This window comes from Lutra lutra, chromosome X (genome assembly GCF_902655055.1).
Source record: "Lutra lutra chromosome X, mLutLut1.2, whole genome shotgun sequence".
NCBI lineage: Eukaryota > Metazoa > Chordata > Mammalia > Carnivora > Mustelidae > Lutra > Lutra lutra.
The window spans coordinates 48,359,814-48,377,722 of record NC_062296.1 but is presented as its reverse complement, the minus strand read 5'-3'; the positions used below and the strand labels follow the sequence as shown (position 1 = coordinate 48,377,722).

Below are 17,909 nucleotides of genomic sequence, written 5' to 3'. Positions count from 1 at the left end.
CCTAGAGAGGTTAATCTTTCCAAGTCAGTTAGCCAAGTCTGCAGAAAAACTAGGCACGGGGCCCAGGTATCCTGACTTTCAATAGAGTGCTTTCCACTATATTGTGTCACCTTCTTCTGCTCCACTTGTATCTCCTCAGAATGCCTCGTAAAGTGCTATATTTGTACACAGATCTCTCAGTGAATGCCCAGACAATAAGCAGAAGAGTTTACATAACTGAGAAACTGACTCAAAGAAAGAGGCAGAAAGCAGAAAGGTCATTTTCTTACTTCTTTGCATGATGCCACCCTCCAGACCAGTTAATTGCTACTTTGCACATTCCATCAATCAGGCATTGGGCAGCTGTGATAGTGGCCCCTCCTACAGCTGCTGCGTAGTCAAATATTCCTTCAGTGGCTGGGCAGTCATAACCTTTGGGCAAACATCAGAAGAGCTTGTTACAAGATGAAGTGGAGAAAGAAGAGGTGTGATACTGTGATTTACATAATAAGAAATACCCCTAGGTGATCTTCATCCCCCATGTCTGACACCCAGCTCCTCAAACTGTGGGAATTTCCTAAGTGAGGAGAGCAGTAAAGTTGTCTCTGTTGTGTTAATGAGGTGACTTGTGGATCACACTTCAGGATCAGGGTGGGGATGAGCAGTGGGGCAAACCAGGTGATTGGAGGTTGGAATTACCAGTTCTACCCCCTGACCTCCTCCTGTGAGAGGAAGGGGCTGGAGATTCAATGACCCATGGGCCAAAGCTTCAATCAGTCATGCCCATGTAATGAAGCCTCCATAGAAACGCAAAAGGCTGGCTGGGAGAGGTTCTGATTTGGTGAGCGTGGAGATGTGGGGGGAGGGTGATGCCTGGAGAGTGCATGGAAGCTCCACACCTTTGGTTATCCCTTGCCCTATGCATCTTTTCCATCTGGCAGTTCTGAGTTATATCCTTTTACCATGAACCAGTAGTCTAGTGAGTAAATGGGTTCCCTGAGTTCTGCGCCCTGCCCTAGCAAATTCAACCCAAAAGAGGGTGTTTGTGGGGACCTTCTGATTTATAGCCAGTCAGTCAGAAGCACAGGTAACAAGCTGGGCTTGTGACTGGCATGTGAAGTGCGGAGCAGTCTTGTGGGAGGGAGCCTTTAACCTGTGGGACCTGATGCTATTGCCAGGTAGACAGTGTCAGAATTGAGTCGAATTGTAGGCCACCCAGCTAGTGTCCTGAGCATTGCAGGTTGTGTGGGAGGAAAGCCCCACCTCCACACATTGGAACTGGGTTTAGAACCCTACTGGGAGTAGTAGTTTGAGGTGCAAAAATAACATATATTACCAAAAAGCTTCTGTGCTAACATCAGCTTCCAAATGAGAGATAAACATCTCCAATGTTTGGCAAAGAATTTTTTGAAGTGTTGGAACTAGAAAAGCTAAACCTTCAAGATTAGCTAGTCACATCCTACAGATGGAGAAACTGAGTCCCAAGAGGTGATATGTCTTCTCTATGGTCACACAGAGCCAGGCCTGGGACCCATGTCCCTTGACTCACCCATTTCCCAGACCAGGGTTCTACCAAACCATGGTGTTTCTCTAGACTAGCCTATCGGCCACCTACAGTTTTTTTAAAAAATACAACTGTTCAACCTCAAGCAGGGTTGAAAACTTAGCTGGAACATAAATATGTACTCAAGTTAAAATATAAGGTCATGGGACAGTTACATCAGCATACATGCAGCCAGACCCAATCTGGGCACTACTATTAGGGCTTCAGCAACTAAAAGATCTTCCCCCATCTGACCCACCATTCAGTTTTGCTCAGTTCGTATGGTTTGCTCTGTAAGTGAGATATGTGTATCTAAACTAAGAGATTAAGATGGTGGTTAACACATTAGTTCTTAATTAACAAATATGAAAGACCATCATGCAATCATAAAATGAGTGGTTAAAATTTACAGATGGAGGTCATCTACCTCCCATCATTACCCGGCAATGACTTTACCTAGCCCATATTCTATGGAGTCTGGATGATCGTCATCTCCTTCTTGGCTGACCTTCTGGAGATGCTGCAGATAGGCATCAGTGTGGAAGGTGGCCATCTCCTCCATGGAAGCTACTTTGGGCTTAACTATCCTAATAATAACAGAGAACAAAGAGAGGTGAGTGACTCAGACCCAGAGTATGCCAGAAACTGGAAGCAGGAGCCAGCAGTCTGAGCAGAAAATACAACTCCCAGCTTCCAGTTCCAGTGGGCTGAAATAATGAACACCTTCTGTTCTCCTATTGCACCATCTAGTCGTCACTTCCTCACATCTATATAATGATTCCATTAATAAGGGGTGAGAGGGCAGATCTTCCCCCTGAGTTTATAGGTAGGTAAAAAAAAAAAGTGAGTAATTATATTCAAGTTAAACAGATACTGGACCAACTTCACTCTGTGAAGTTACAACTTGCATGACAAACTAGTAGGTGGAGATATTCTCATTTGAGTCAGTTCCTAATTGGTACATATAATCCTTTCAGCTATATTTTTACTTTATTATTTTTTTACTTATTTTTTTAAAGAGGGAGGGAGAAAGCGGAGAGGCAGGGGGTAGGGACAGAGGGAGAGGGAGAGAGAGAATCTTAAGCAGGCTCCAGGCCCAGTATGGAGCCCGACATGGGGCTTGATCTCACAACCCTAAGATTATGACCTGAGCCAAAATCAAGACTTAACTCTATATTTTAACTTTAATAGGCAACTGTATTTTCATGAATTTTGAATTTGGAGCCAGAGAACTGGGCACCTCTTTTTAACTCCGTACTTAACAGCTTCTCATCTATAAAGTAGGGAGATCTAATGGGACATATGTGAAGATTAAATGATAACATGAAAATGCTTTATGGATAACTATCATTATTATTAAAAGATAAAATGTGGCAACTCAAAACATAAAAGTTTCTCTACTTGGTGTGCCACATCTACCTCTGAGAGGAAAAAGAGAAGGGGCAAACTGGTTGGAACTGGGCTTCACTCAGAAGCTCTCAATCAACTCCTCACGCCAAGTGACAAATAGAAGTGACCGAAAGAGGGGCACCTGGGTGGCAGCTGAACATCTAACTCTTGGTTTGGGCTCAGGTCATGATCTCAGGGTCGTGAGATGAAGCCCTGGGTCAGGCTCTGTGCTCAATGGCTCCAGAGTCTGTTTGAGATTCTCTCTTTCCCTCTGCCCCTCCCACCACTCTCTCTCCTTTTCTCTCAAATAAATGAAAAAATCTTTAAAAGAAAAGAAGTGACTGAAAGAATACAGGGTGACTAAGCTTACAGCAGGACTTATCACGTCTAACCTCTAGCTGCCTACTCCCCATTTTCTCTCCCTGACTCTGCCATTGCCACTCAAAGGGTAGTTTATGGACCAGCAGCAGCAACAACACCTAGAAGCTAATTAGATATGCAGAACTTCAGCCCCCCCACCCCACCGCCGATTTCCTGAATCAGTATTTAACAAGGTGATTCATAGGTACATTCAAGTTGGAAGAGCAATGACCTAAGTCACAGGGAGGTAGCAGTGTGGTGGTTTTTTATGTTTGATGAATGGGAACTTAGCCATGAGTTTTTCATGAATTAATATGATCATAGAGGCTACTAGTATCACAAAGCAGGTCAGAAAAATCCTGTAGCTCAGTCTCGAAAAAATCATGTATAGGGTCAAGAGCCAAGGATTCCTGCTTCTCCTTCAAGAAAATATGCCTACATCCTCAGAGGTGACAAATCTGCACATTAAAATATAAATGCTACAATTTCTTGGACCATGTTTCCCAGCCCTAATAGGTATCTTTTCTGGCATCCTTCCTCTTGTTTAACAAATATGGAAAGCCTCTCTGCTTAATAGCAAGGGAATGGGACAGTTTTGCTTTGCACTGATTTGTTTGTCTTAAAGTAACTTTTGAAAAGTTAAATAACTGTGGGATGCCTGAGTGGCTCAGTCGGTTAAATGTCTGCTTTGGCTCAGGTCATGATCCCAGGGTCCTGGGATCGAGTCCCACATTGGGCTCCTTGCTCAGGGGAGAGTCTGCTTCTCCCTCTCTCTCTGCCTGCCTCTTCCCCCTGTTTGTGCTCTTTCTCTCTCTCTCTCTCGCAAGTAAATAAACAAATAAAATATTTTTTAAAAGAAAAGTTAAATAAATGGAAGGCATGTAGTTCTTATGTCTAACACACATATGGGTTAAAAAAATACAGTACTCCATAAATGATTTTGTTAATAATAAGAATAAAATTTGAAAGCCTATTACACAAACTTCTGGGAGATAAATGAAGCATACCACACAAGCCCGTGCAGACACTCACCTATTTGGCCAGACAATGTCACAAATAATCCTACAAGACAGGGTTATAATATTTACTCTTATAAAGATTAACAGCAAGCTCATTTTTTTTTAAAAGAAGCACTTAACTCAGAACTCTTAGCTGAGTTCTGGTCTGGTTGCAGTTTCGCTTTAGTCTTGATTTGTCTCCAGGCTTACTGCTAATAGTTTGGTGGTGGTGATGGGGTGTCTAAAAGTCTGAAGTTGAACACACACCCTCACATCTGGCTTGGAAACAAATACACACAAACCCCAGAACACCTCCTAGCCAAACATTTATTCCCCCCCTTCATCAGATGGGTTTTAGTGTCCTAATGTACTCTCCTCAAAATCTCCACAGAGCACCTATCCCTAAAATACTCTCCCTTCCAGCAACAAAGTCTTATTTCTAATGGATCTTAACTACCTCAGGCATTTTTCTTCAGGTCTTAATTCTTCAAGAAGTTTCACTAGGTTACAGATAGATTACAAACACTGATTACAAAAAAATTGAAAAAAAAAAAAAAAAAGACTATTCTCCTAATTTGCTCCACTGTGAAGTAGGACATTAAGGCTAGAACACTTAGGTTCAGGGCTCTGTTCATGAAAGACAACTTACCTCATTTGCTTATGCAGTGCATATGCTTCAATCAAAGAATGTACCATGCTGGCCTAAAAACATCAACAAAAAAGAAAAAAAAAAGCAAGAAAAAAAGGCAGAATACAAGTCTCTTAAATGTTTAATTCAGAGAAATACCATCGACTTCATCATCCTGAACAAAGAAACTAACTTTTAACGCCCCTCTTTTTACTTAACAGTTACAATGCACTTTAGACAATTGCTAAGGCGAAAGCTACCGGGCCTTACGGGGGTAGGGGAACATTTCTCTCCTGCAGCGTCTTCCCCACTTCAGGGATCCCTTGTAGTAGAGACACCAACCCCTCAGTGCCATCCCCTCCCCCGCACTCCTACCTCAACCGATGCATTGGACGCCCCGCAGATAAATGCTGCGCTCTCAGAAACTACAAGGGAACACTTCCCCCATCACCTGGTGCAGCTGCCCAAATTTCTGCTGATTTTCCCCAGCTCAATCCTAAACCCCTTCCTAATGCCTCGGGTCCAAAGGCCCCCACCCCCACCCCAAAAGCCCACGGTCTTTTCCCCCCACCTCTCTTACCCGTTTGGGGACTTTGGCCAGGGAGTCGCACATGCTGACATACTCGGGACTGTAGATGTAAACTGGAGGCAGCGACTGCCCACTGTCTGCCGGTTCCTCCGGCTCCTCCATCTTCCAGTTGCAGCCGTTCCGGAGCCGCCGTCTGGATCCGGCTTTTTTCGGACTCAACCCGGGCTCCGGTTCCTGCTCCTCTGAACGGCCGCAGCGGTGCTCCCTGGTCAACATTCCCTCCTATTCGCGCTGTCGCCAGAGACACTGTCCCAGCTCCCCATCCAATTGAAGGAATGCATGGGCCTTCCCAGGCCAGAACCTCTTCATTTAGTGACCACGGCTCAAAAACGGGGGGCCGGCAAATATAAAAGCCCAAATAGCAGCCAATTAAGATCAATATTTTATGGCACAAATAAGCACGGTCAAAACTAACCATCCTTGTTGCCCTACGGGGCCATTTGAGATGAGGTCAGACCAGCTTTAGAGCATGCTGGGAGATGTAGTTTCGAGGGGTTCGGGTAGCGGAAGAGCCGGGGCTAATTACTAAAATAGCCGCGAATGTGTGTTAGCGCTTAAAAAAAGAAAAAAAAAAAAAAAAAAAAAAAAAAAAAGCAGGCTCAACTCTTTACGCATCGTTTCAATCTGCAAATACAACCATATAAATATTTAAAAACGACACAGTTTGACCACCAGGAGCCCAATATCACCGAGCTACATTAGACAGGCTTTTGGGTGTGTGTGGTGGGGGGGGGGACTAATTAATGGCGCAAAGGGTTGGGAAAGTTTGCACAGTAAATTCTGTACCACAACTTTAGTGTATTCCTTTTCATCATTAATCCATGTCCATGTAGGAGTTAACAATATCAATAATTTACTCTGGCAAAGCCTAGAGCACTTTCCTAAGAGGCTGGCCAGTACTCTGGAAATTGCTTTGTAGATTTCAATCAAGTAATGATGTCAAATTACTCTTTGAAAATTCATGTGGAGCAAGGGGGTAAGCAGATACTTTCACTGACGTTTGGGAACTGCAGCTCCCCTTCCCTCCCTCCTTTTGCTTCTTTAACTATACAAGGGTTACTTACATATTTTAGGTTTAGTGTGAGGGTCTACATTAACAATATCCTGAAGCAGTTCTAGAATTATCATCAGTATTTCTGCATTCCTGGCAGCCCCTATGATATGATGCAAGCTGGCCAATGCTCAAGCCTCCACCTCTCACATTAACCTGAAGTGACCTAGGAACACCCCTCAGACAATCCAATATCCTTACCTCCTTTAAAATCTAGCTTGCTTTTTTTGACTCTTTAAACACTTATAAAGCATTGTGATATGCACTTGGATATTTTATCTCATTTCATTTTGCAAAAGATGAAATCCTATGAAGGATGTTGTAATATGCCCATTTTACAGAGGCAGTTTAGAGAGAAAAAATAATTGTTCAACATCACACACTAAGCAGAAAAGCAGGAATTCAAAACCAGGTCTGCCTGACACTGAAGCCTTTGAACATTCCCTTTACTATGTAAACTTCATTCCTCCAGGATGACTTTGTGTTAAATTTAACTTTGCTCAACCCTCTATTTAGTATTCCCTGAATACTTAGCATTCTGGAAATATTCTCCCCCCTGTGATGTGTTCTTTAACTTATGCTTCTTTTATATATTCCCATAGCAACTAGTTCAAAGTTCTGTGATCATTCAGTCATTCATCAAACATTTATCTGCATCAGCTAAATGTACACTACAGCTAAGGATTCAATTCTCAAGATGAATTACAATCTGATCTCTGCTCTCAGGGAATATGCATTCTTGTAGAGAAGAGAGAAATACACAAGGAACTGTATGCAATGCAGCAGAGTCAGATAATGAATATAGGATGCTTAGATTATTTAACAAATAAACATTGAGTATTTAATAAATGGCAACTAGGATTCCTACTCAGTGGCATTTGAGATGGTCTTAGTGCGTGGATAGGATTTTACTTGGTGGGGATGAGAGCCAGGGTAGGACACACTGACTAGAAACCACACACGCATAAGCAAAAACAACAAGGAGACCATTTCTAGTCGAGTGAAGGGAATGGATCATGAAGTGTTTTGAATGCCGGACTAAAGAGAATAGACTTCATTCTGTGGAAAATGAGGAGACATTTAAACAGAAACCTTAAAAAAAAAAAAGATTTCTACAGCAGTGGCAGGTAGGAAAGATTAGTTTTTGAAAGGCTAGAGGCAGTCAGAGTGTTCCAGTGGTCCACATAAAAAGTAATGGATGGTTCAAACTAGGGTATGGGCCACAGGAACAGAGAAGCAACTACCCGCTCCCCCCCACCCCCCATCCTGGATTGTCATCTCTCACATGGACTTTCTGCAGTATCTAACAGGTTTCTACTTGTACTCTTGCAGAACTACAATCCAGTCTTTTTGCAGCCACCAGAATGAACTTGGGGAAAAAAAAGTCAATCAGATCTTGTCACTTTTTAAAGCCTCCCCTACCTCGTGATGACAATCTTTTGAGCCAGGAAGAAGAATGTAACTTTTGGGAGTGCCTGTTTGTGGAAGTTAGGAGGAGAAAAAGATGCCAGAAAGGAGACAAAAAAGAAATAGTTGGTTGAGAACAAGTGTAGTACAGTTTCACAGAAATCGAGGGATGATGTGGGTTATAAGAAGGGAGAGGTAGTAAAAACGTCATTGCCATTAGGAGCTCACTGATGTTCTCCAAACAAAACAAAACACAAAAAACCCCAAAAGCCAAACCAAACAAAAAAAAAAACTCACGAAACCAAACCAAAAAACTCCACCAAACACAAGGCAGGGGAGGAAGCCAGACTGCAAGGGGTTAAGGATTAGTGTCAAGTGTAGCTTCCTCTTTGAAGAAATTTAATTGTGGAAGGAAGGAGTTAGTATATCAGGGGATGTAGAATCATGAATGATTGTTTTTAGGACAAGAGAAATGCATATGTTTACAGACAGAGGGGAAGGAGTCTGTGGGGCTGTAAGAGTTCACTGCAAGGTGAGATCATGACAGGTTGGCAATATAAACAAGAAATGAGATTTGCCCTGGGTCTTCATGGACAGGCAGTGAGAGGAAGAGGGCAGGATACAGGATGGCCAACTGACACCCTAAAATCTAGACCAAAAAAAAGAGGACATGAAAATGGATTGTTCTATGTGTTCTTTCAGATCCAGCAGCAGGTAGCTGAATACTTCAACGCACTTCTGAACTGGAAACAGTCTCCTCATTTGGCATACAATGTGGCAAGATGATTCAAGTACAGAGAAAGATAAATTGTTGCAATGGGGCTCTCAAATTGGCTGCATATTCTTGCAGCAAATCTCGCAGGATGACAGGGTGGCTGGACCCTTGTTTATATTAAGATGGAGCACAATCCATGCCGCAGGTCCCTAATCTCAATTTACCACATGCTTAAGCCCCAGATGGTCCTTAAATTGGGAAGAAAACCCTTCTCAAAGCACTGGATTTGCAGTTGGAAGACTTTAAGTTCAAAGGAAGGAGGTTGAATTTTGGCTCCAAAGTTTACTGTTGTGGTGACCCTGGGTAAATTCCTTGACTAACTCTCTTCAACCATTATTGCTAAAGCTAGTTTTTGAACCAGCAAGGTCAGGTTGGGCTGTGCCACTTCTTTTAGTGATCTCTCCTGTTTTCACTTGCTGGCAGAAATAGGCAGAAGGCGAAGAAAACACATTACAAAGGCACTACTCCTCTGGCTACCTTCTTTGTTCATTTCTGTCCATACAATCTGCCCACCGATGCCTCAACTGTACTTAACAGACTGACCCTTGTTTTAATGTCTTTTCCTTGGAGAGTTTCATTGTTGAGAATGTGAACTCTAGAGTCAGACTGCTTGGGCTCAAATCCCAGCTGTACCACTTACGAGCTGTTTGATCTTGAACAGTTTGCTTAAGTTCTCAGCACCTCAGTTCCCTCCTCTGTAAGATGGGGGTGACAATATTCTCTAATCTCACACAGTAATTGTGAAGATAGAATAAGGTGGTTCATACCAGCTGCCTTATAACAATGTCTGGCATTTGGTAAGCACTCAAATATTGGTTATCATCCAAGAGATATTATGCCAAGTATTCCCTAATTTGGAGGAAAGTCTCCCCACACTGTTTCCTTACCCCACACCACTACTGCAAGAGTATTGCTTGTGGTTTGAGAATAGGTCCTTGGCTTTGAGGCCTAGCCTTAAAAGAAATCAGGCTTCTGCTAAATATAGGGCAACCATATCATCCAAACTGGGACACTTTTGAGAGTGACAAAGAGTGCTATTAATAATTATGCCAGGACAACAGGCATAAATGGAGCCTGTCCTGGGCAAACCAAGCCCTAAGGTCACTCAGGTTTAATAGGAAATGAAGACTAAATGTGGACAACACTGTATTTATCTCCACTGCATTAGTGTAGGTACTAGGTACCTACACTAATTGGGAAGTGCAATGGGGGATAGTAGAGGTTTTTGTGAGCTGTGGCTAAGAACAACTTTTGCACCACCACCACCAGTTGCACAAAATTCCCACAGTGTAGTAAAACCTAATTAACCAGGATGGGACTGGAGACTGGTTCATTCTTACTGAATAAACCCTCACTTGTTACACAAAGGTTAATAGGTAGTATAAAGAAGATTCTGCCAAGTATTTATAATACTTAGGAGACCAAATTACCTTTAAGTACCCTCCAGTGGTACAGAAGCACCATTTGCACACAGTTGTAATTCTGAGTAAAAATCAGTCTTATTCTTTCATCAGAACAGGTCCCCTATCATTATGATGAGCTCTGGGTGTTATATGTAGTGATGAATCACTAGAATCTACTCCTGAAACCAATACAGCACTGTAAGGTAACTAATTTAAATAAAAACTTGGAAAAAAAAAGAACAGGTCCCCTAAAGATGTCACTAAGCCCATTTTAATTTAGTGAGCCTAGTTTTGAGTGGGTATGTGTTTGAAAGATAAAAGTGCATTTCTTTACATATATTATCTAACATGTTATATAATGTATAATATAGGATTTCTGTGTTAATATTATTCCACTTTGACCCAATTAGTGAGTTTTGACTGTACTGTACAATTAAACAGAGTATGTAAAAGAGAGCCACCAAAGAAACTCCAATCACAAAAAAACACATAAAGTTTGGCATACTGGCATCAGATGTGATTTAATTGGACATTGCAATTTTTAATTCTATTTTCAAAACATAAGAGCTTTTTAAAAAAAGGTCCAAGGTGTCTTTTAGTACCACATGCTTAAAATGAAGAAAACACAAATAGAGTTTTCCAAAAAGTTGCTTTCAGTGTGAAGTAGCACTGTATGGAGAGCATAGTGATGGACAACTTAGTAAACCCCAGGGGATGGCAGCCATCAGGGTTAGTTCAGGCAACTTAGCCTTGCAGGGGAGAGAGGGGTGGTTTTCACCTGGTGCCACTCCAGACGTACTTCCTGTGGTTTGTGCACACTTGCAGCCAGTGAAAAGACCAACAGTTTCAGAACAGGTTGTAAATTCTCTTTATCAGCGATCAGAAAATCACGTGATCCGAGAGCTATGTACTGTGTATTTCCATTTGCTCTAAGAGACCTACTAAAGAGGTCAGCCATCCTCTCTCATTTCCACTATCTATTTTCTCTCACCCTATTTCCTATGCTCACTTATTCATGTACTCAAAAGATTGTCACTGGTTCAGTAAGAATTGTTTAAAGAGCTCCGTGTCCCCCTCCCCATTCTTGGAGAAAAATCTGAAAACTCTGAGAGGAAGGAAAGGATTGAAGTAGGCAGTTACTTGAGTGCAAACAGGGAATTTAAGTAGAGTTTTTATACACAAATAAGGGGAAGGAGAGTGCTATGGACTGAGTATGTATCTCCCTCTGATATTCATACCTTGAAGTCTTATCCCTGGTGTGATGGTACTTAGAGGTGGGGGCTTTTCGAAGGTAATCAGGATTAGATGAAGTCATGAGGGAGGAGTTCCCATGACAAAAGTAGTGCCCTTATTGAGAAGCAGAAGAGATGAGAGTACCTGCCCTGCCCACCCCTTTCTCTGCCATGTGAAGACTGCAGGAAGGTGGCCATTTGCAATACAGGAAGATGGTCCTCACCAGGTGCTGAATCTGCTGGTGCCTCCACCTTGGACCCCTCAGCCTCCAGAGACTTGGAAAAATGAGTGGTTGTGGTCTAAGCTACCCAGTCTACTGTCTTTTGTTACAGCAGCCTGAACTAAGGCGGAAAGTTAGGAGAAGCATTCTTCAAACAAGGCTACTTTAATATGGGACTAGGGAAAATGACTTAAGGATCCCTCCATTACCCTGGGTACGTAAGCCTGGAGGCCATGGTCACCACCCATCCACGTAACAAACACATATTTACATAGTCTGTCCAGTGTAGATACAGAGAGATATAATACAGACACATCGAAACTACTTACATTTAGAAAAAGTGCCATGTATGCTTAGACATGCACCCAAATATAAGCATTTACAAGAAACAGATAGAAGCCCACAGACACCAAAATATGCATAGCTACGAACACTAACTAGAATCAGTGAGTGAAAATGCAAGTGAGGAATTTCAGAACAGATGGGAAGGCAGGGAGTTGCTGGCGGGTCTAGGGCTGGATGCTGGAGAAAGTGAGTAGGCAAGTGAGACAGAGACACAGGTAAGGACCACCAAGGAAAGACTGCTTGATAAGGCAGCTGTAGACTGGACTGCTGGGTTCCAGTGTGCCAAAGACAGAGACTTCAATTGCCGTGCATGCTGTGTGTCGGCCCACTCTTCATAGACAAAGATTGGAGCACAAGGCTCTCTTCAGGGCAATAACCTACTTCTGATTCCTTCTCTACTGCCCTGGTATAAGATGCCACAGAGGCATCTTCTCTTCTTCTTTCCTTTTGGGAACTGGGCTCCTGGCTCCCAGGTTATTCTGCATTTTCTGCTACAAATACATCTCTGAGTACCAGTAATCTTCACATGATGTGACTTCGGTTATTAATACAGAAATTCTTAAATATAGATGCTGCACTCGCATTTTTTGATATTTCCCCAAAGGGAGAGTAGCAATTATGTATGCAGATACAGAGAAGACAAAAACAGGGAGGATAATTCTACACAGAAAGGAGTTCACCACTCTGTGGGAGGCAACATGTGAGTAAAGAAGGAAACAATGATCTGGTACTCTCTTTTCCCCCAAAAAGGAACTTAGAATAGGTATTTCCAAGTTATGGCAGTATAAAAATCTAACAATTCAGGGTTTACCCACTTGGAAGAATGTCCCAAAGCAGCCCCCCACTCATTCACACAATAAAACTACACATGAGAAAAACCAAACTTCAGCAGTAAATTATTATTGATACCTGCTCTCCAAACAGTAGTTAGAAAACTACGTCTGTAACAGATCTAGAGAATAAAAACACATGCAAACTCTCAGGAACTGTGAAAGAATTAAGGCCTAGGACGGACAGCCGGGGGGCAGTGTATTCCCCCAGGCTATGGTTCACTTCTAAAGCAATTAGTTTATCGGAACTTTCCGCTCTTCTTGGGTGGGATGGAATGGAAAAGGGCAGGGGAGGAGTGATCAGGCCAACATGCTTCAGTCTCATGCACGATCAATGGAGGCAGGAACCAGCTGTCAAAAGGCTCCCAGCAGCAAGGGCCCAAAGGCCTCACTGCATGGCGCAGATGCTGTGGGGCAGGAACTCCTGCACGTAGGTGGCAGCTGCCTTGGAGAGGTAGGTCATGGTGCCAAACCTGCCACTGGGTGCACTGTCATACAGAAGAGTACAGATGCCAGACGCAGGATCCTTGGCCAACATGGTGTCATCTGCACCGAGGGTTTTCTGTTTGGTTTTTAAGGGTGGGAGAACACAGGGGAAAGGCAAGATTACTAATCCTACTGATTAAAGTCCAGATTAGGATAACTCAGAGCCTCTTCCCCATTGCCAACTAGTTGGGTCTTAGGCTGTTTAGGTGGGAAGGGATCAGAGTTCGTCACAATATGTTGAATATGAATTTCTGTACATGCATTTTCACTAGGTCCCCCAATCCTATAGCACTATTTGTATTGATTGCTTAGAATTCTTGAAAATTAAAGATAACAGTTAATTAAATGAGTTGTGTCTGTTAAGTGTCAAATATTAATAACGACAAATCACCTCAGAAGGACTTTGGTCTGAATCTTTCTAGTACCACTGATTTCAACCCATATTATTTTATCTTGCATTTGATCCTGATTTCTTTCCAAGTCAACATAATTCAAATAGACTGTAAGCTTTCCAAGCTAGAGTTTATGCCTAAAAGGGATCACATTTTTTTTTTTTTTGGATATGTGGACTAAAAGCAATCCAGAATATTTAAAATTAGGACTGTCCTGGAAAATAAAAATAATTTTGATTTCTTTTGTATTCCCCCACAGTGCCGAATAGAATGAAACACCTATTAACGCATTTTGGAGATTTTCCTATTGACAACAGTGCATGGCCTTCACCTTAGTATTCCTACTCTTCAACTAGGAAACATTTGGAAAGCTTTCAATAAAAAGTTTGGATTTCTTAAATGGGGTTAATTTCCTGGAAGAAGATCTATTGAGAAAGATTTTAAATGTAGAATTAAAAGTTTCATTTTAATATTGTCCTATAGGTAAGTAGCGAATGCAAAAACAAAACCAACCCAGGGCAAAAATCAAACCTTCTCTTTTCCCTAATAGTCCAAAAAAGGATATGCTATCCCACAGTCTCTTACTAAGTCCTTCTTGCTACAGAAAGACAATTGATAAGAATGAAATATGATGAAAAGCATAAAAGCCTCATGAGTTCCAGGCAACTTTACCATCTAATACAATAGCAAAACACTTGGTGAAAGACAGAGGTCCTCCCACCACCTACTTCTTTAGCCATCAGAGCTCAGAGCCACTCACTACAAAGGGGGCCCAGAAGAGAGCTATGAGAAAGAGAGTGCAAGAGAGTGACCTTGGCTTCATGAAGTACTCTGCAGTCAGGTTAGTGTCAGACATTCCCCTGTGAGGAAACAACAGGGTTGTTGCCGCTTGCCTACCTGTTCTTGAAGGAACAAGTCATTAGCAATATGTACTATTTTTTCCACGGCAATGATGCTTCCTATGCTATGAATTTCAATATCTGCCATCATGGTGAGGACAAGGATGGCTTCAACCAGAAGCTGGCGGTACTCGGGCTGAGGTACACGATTCAAGACCGACTCCACATGAACAGAGAATTTAATCTCGCCTGGAGTCATCTGTGATAGAGAAAAATAGAATCAGTTCCTAAGAGCCCATCATCCCGGAGGCATCAATTGCCTATTCTGAAAGGCAGTAAAAACAGTGTAGCCAAGAGCACTGCTCAGTCTCCTTCAAAGTACCTGAGTGAGTAAATTGGTTCAATCTTTTTGGAAGGCAATATGGCAATGAGTAACAAGAGTCATAAAAGTGTCAGTGCCCTCTAACCCACAGTCCCATTTCAGAGCCTTCGTCCTAAGTTAATAATTCAAGAGAGGAAAAAAATAGCCCCATGTGCAAGAGTGTTTATAGCAGCATTAGTCACAAGTGTAAAACCAAAAGTAATCTAAACACAGGAATGGTTGTGTAAATAATGGCACATCATGGGACAGCAACTTCATGAGTTTTTATAGAGTCATTTAAGAGAGTAAATATGACAACTGTGCATAAAAGAAAAATCTAAGTGGAACTTAAAGTTGTATTTACATGATGACTAGAATTATGTAGAACATTTATATACTGTTAGATTAAAATGGGCAGGCAGGAAGGAATAAAAAAGTTACTTTAGGGTGAACAGGATTGAGGAATAAGTTTGGGTAAAACTGTATTGAGTATATGGTGGCACTGGAGATTTGGACTTTATTTTTGTTTTTTAAAAGATCTTATTTATTTATTTGACACACAGAGAGAGACAGTGAGAGAGGGAATACAAGCAGGGGGGGTGGGAGAGGGAGAAGCAGGCTTCCTGCTGAGCAGGGAGCCCGATGTGGGGCTCGATCCCAGGACCCCAAGATCATGACCTGAGCCTAAGGTAGACGCTCAATGACTGAGCCACCCAGGCAGCCCAGAGATTTGGGCTTTAAAGGCCAAGGTTCAAGTCCTGTCTTTGTCAGTTACTAGTTTTATGGTCTTGAGCAATTTGTTTCCCTTAATTTATTTCCTTTTCTATAAATTGGGAATTACAATCCCTTCTTTGGGCTGTCTCATATACCTGTGTTGAAGATCAAAGTAAAGAGCATGTGAAGGTACTTTGAAGACTCGTAAAGGTACCATTCAGGTATGTATTGTTATTAATTACACTAATATTTCAATCTTGCTTAAAAGCAGATAAAGGACAAATAGAGGACATAGTGTTCTTTATTAGAGAAGAGGCCTCTAGGTAAGAGGGAAACCCTGAAGCATAGCATTAGCTTTCTCCCCTGGCCCCTCCAGCCATTATCTACAACAACGCCAGTGTTTTTGATAATTTTCCACTATCCAATCTTACTATTCCTAATTTGCTAATTCTAGTTCCTTTGTGTATAAAGGCTATTTTTATCATTTCTATGTGATTGGGCCAGAAGGAAAATATAAAGGCACCTGATAACATATGTGTGTAGTTCATGGCAATGTTTCCAACCATAGTTACATATTAGGCTCATTCTAAGGATTTTTTTTTAAGTACTGATGCTCAGGCCCCATCCCTGGAAATTTTAATCTGCTAAATTCGAGGTGGGCGCTCAGGTTGCTGTGGCATACAGTTTGAGCTGAGGACCACTAGTTCATCATCTAAAAGTCTACAGGAACCCTAGTAAAGAAAGATGGGGATGAGAAGGATGGGAACATGAGAGGTCATCCATTCTTAGATCTCTATCTTGTCTGTCCTCTCTGACTCCGGCCACACTCACACAAACCAGCCTAATTTAGTCAACCACTAAATGAGGCTGTCCTTATATAATTCATAAAATATGTAATTACTCTCTCATATTCCCATTCTGTTTTCAAAAAACATTCTCTCCTTTCTTCCAATGCACTCCACATTTAGTTGATTTGGAGTCATAGAACAATTATTTTGAAAAATGATCCCTGAAATACTTTAGCTATACAATCAGTCACATAAATGTGAAAGACACAAAATCTCACCTCTCTAGTGGTTGAAGAAGGAAGCACAAAACCTTCCACAGAGAGTCCGTGACACTGCAAGACAGCAAAAACATGTTGTCACCAAGGATATACTGACAACTGGGGCCTGTAAGGAGACACTTAGTATTTCTAAGTGTGCTCCATTGGGTAGATGCTGAGTAATCCCAGGCCAGTGAAAGGCCCTGCAGCCCAAGTGTCCTTGCCAAGGGGTTGTAATTACTGTGTGGCAAGAAGCACGGGTGGACTACAAGACATGCAGGGTTAACCCTCTATTTAAAGGAGTGAGAAAGATAGAGAAGGTCTACCTTCTGGGAGAGACTAGGCTCAAAGATTCAGAGACTATCTGAGAGGTCTCGTGCTAGGCCCCAGACGCATTACTAATTGGCTTTCAGAAAGATTTTTAGGCTGAAGAAATCTCAAAACCTGTACTTGCAGACATGTATAGTTACCGCATTTTCTAGTGAAGCATGCCCCATCGGCACTGTTGATGATGCCCTCATCTCGCTGTACTTTTTCCCATAGTACTTGTCATCTTTTAACATTCTAGATAATTTACTTATTTATTATGTTTATTCTTTATTGTTTGTCTCTCCCTGGGGGAATGCAAGCTCCATAAGGGCAGAGATTGTTGTCTATTTTGTTCTTTGCTCTATCGCTGTTAACACCTAGGACTCTACCTAGTGCACAACAAATGCTTAAGAATACTACATAAATGAATGACATTTTATCTTCTTTCACACCATCAACTCATTTATTAAAAAGCAATGGGAATTAATGACTTGCCATTTTAGATGTTACGTAAATCAAAACAGTATATAGTAAGCCACAAAGATTCCAATCCCATAGGTTTACTGACTCTGGTACCAGATACTTCCATCCCATGTTTCATATGCCAAATAACAGTCTTTGTACAGAGAATTACCAGCCTGCAAGCATATGTGCAAAGTAATTATGTTACATTCATCCTCTAAAAGGAGTGGAATGACAAAGCAGAGGGCATCTGTTTTTCCTCTTACATGAGGGTTCCAAGTCCAGGGTTTGATTCTGCCACAAAATAGTCAATCTTCCTAGTCATTTAAATGTTCCTTTTCTTGTAGTCTCAAGGCCTTAAAGTTTTGCACCTTTATCATAACACATCTTAGCTTTGTATTATACCTGCTATTTAAGAAGGTAACTATGGATTAAACTCCCTGATGACAAAAACACATACCTTCCATGTATCTGGGGTAGAACAGCACTTACTACATGTCTGTGAAACAGAATTGCCATAGCGCAGGCATAACTGTACAGATAAAATACCT

At 41.8% G+C, this 17,909-nt stretch overlaps 2 protein-coding genes across 8 annotated transcripts in view; both read right to left on the bottom strand.

Moving 5' to 3' along the window:
* HDAC8 (histone deacetylase 8) overlaps positions 1–5,986 on the bottom strand; it is a 220,539-nt gene extending 214,553 nt beyond the window's left edge. For 2 of the 7 annotated variants that reach the window (XM_047716012.1, XM_047716013.1), the window contains exons 1-5: positions 5,478–5,977; positions 4,919–4,971; positions 4,304–4,333; positions 1,979–2,109; positions 270–411 (exon numbers count right to left, since the gene is read on the bottom strand). In XM_047716012.1, coding sequence (XP_047571968.1) covers positions 270–411; positions 1,979–2,109; positions 4,304–4,333; positions 4,919–4,971; positions 5,478–5,702 — 581 coding nt within the window. In that variant the 5' untranslated portion in view covers positions 5,703–5,977. Of the gene's footprint in view, positions 1–265; positions 412–1,978; positions 2,110–4,303; positions 4,334–4,918; positions 4,972–5,477 lie in introns of those variants that run through there. The other 5 variants (XM_047716009.1, XM_047716010.1, XM_047716008.1 and 2 more) reach the window with 5 other exon arrangements.
* Positions 5,987–10,624: 4,638 nt separating this feature from the next.
* Positions 10,625–17,909, bottom strand: part of PHKA1 (phosphorylase kinase regulatory subunit alpha 1) — a 139,718-nt gene continuing 132,433 nt past the window's right edge. The window contains 3 exon segments of the mRNA XM_047716007.1: positions 10,625–13,312; positions 14,526–14,726; positions 16,609–16,662. Of these exon segments, the coding sequence (XP_047571963.1) occupies positions 13,139–13,312; positions 14,526–14,726; positions 16,609–16,662 (429 nt within the window). The 3' untranslated portion in view covers positions 10,625–13,138.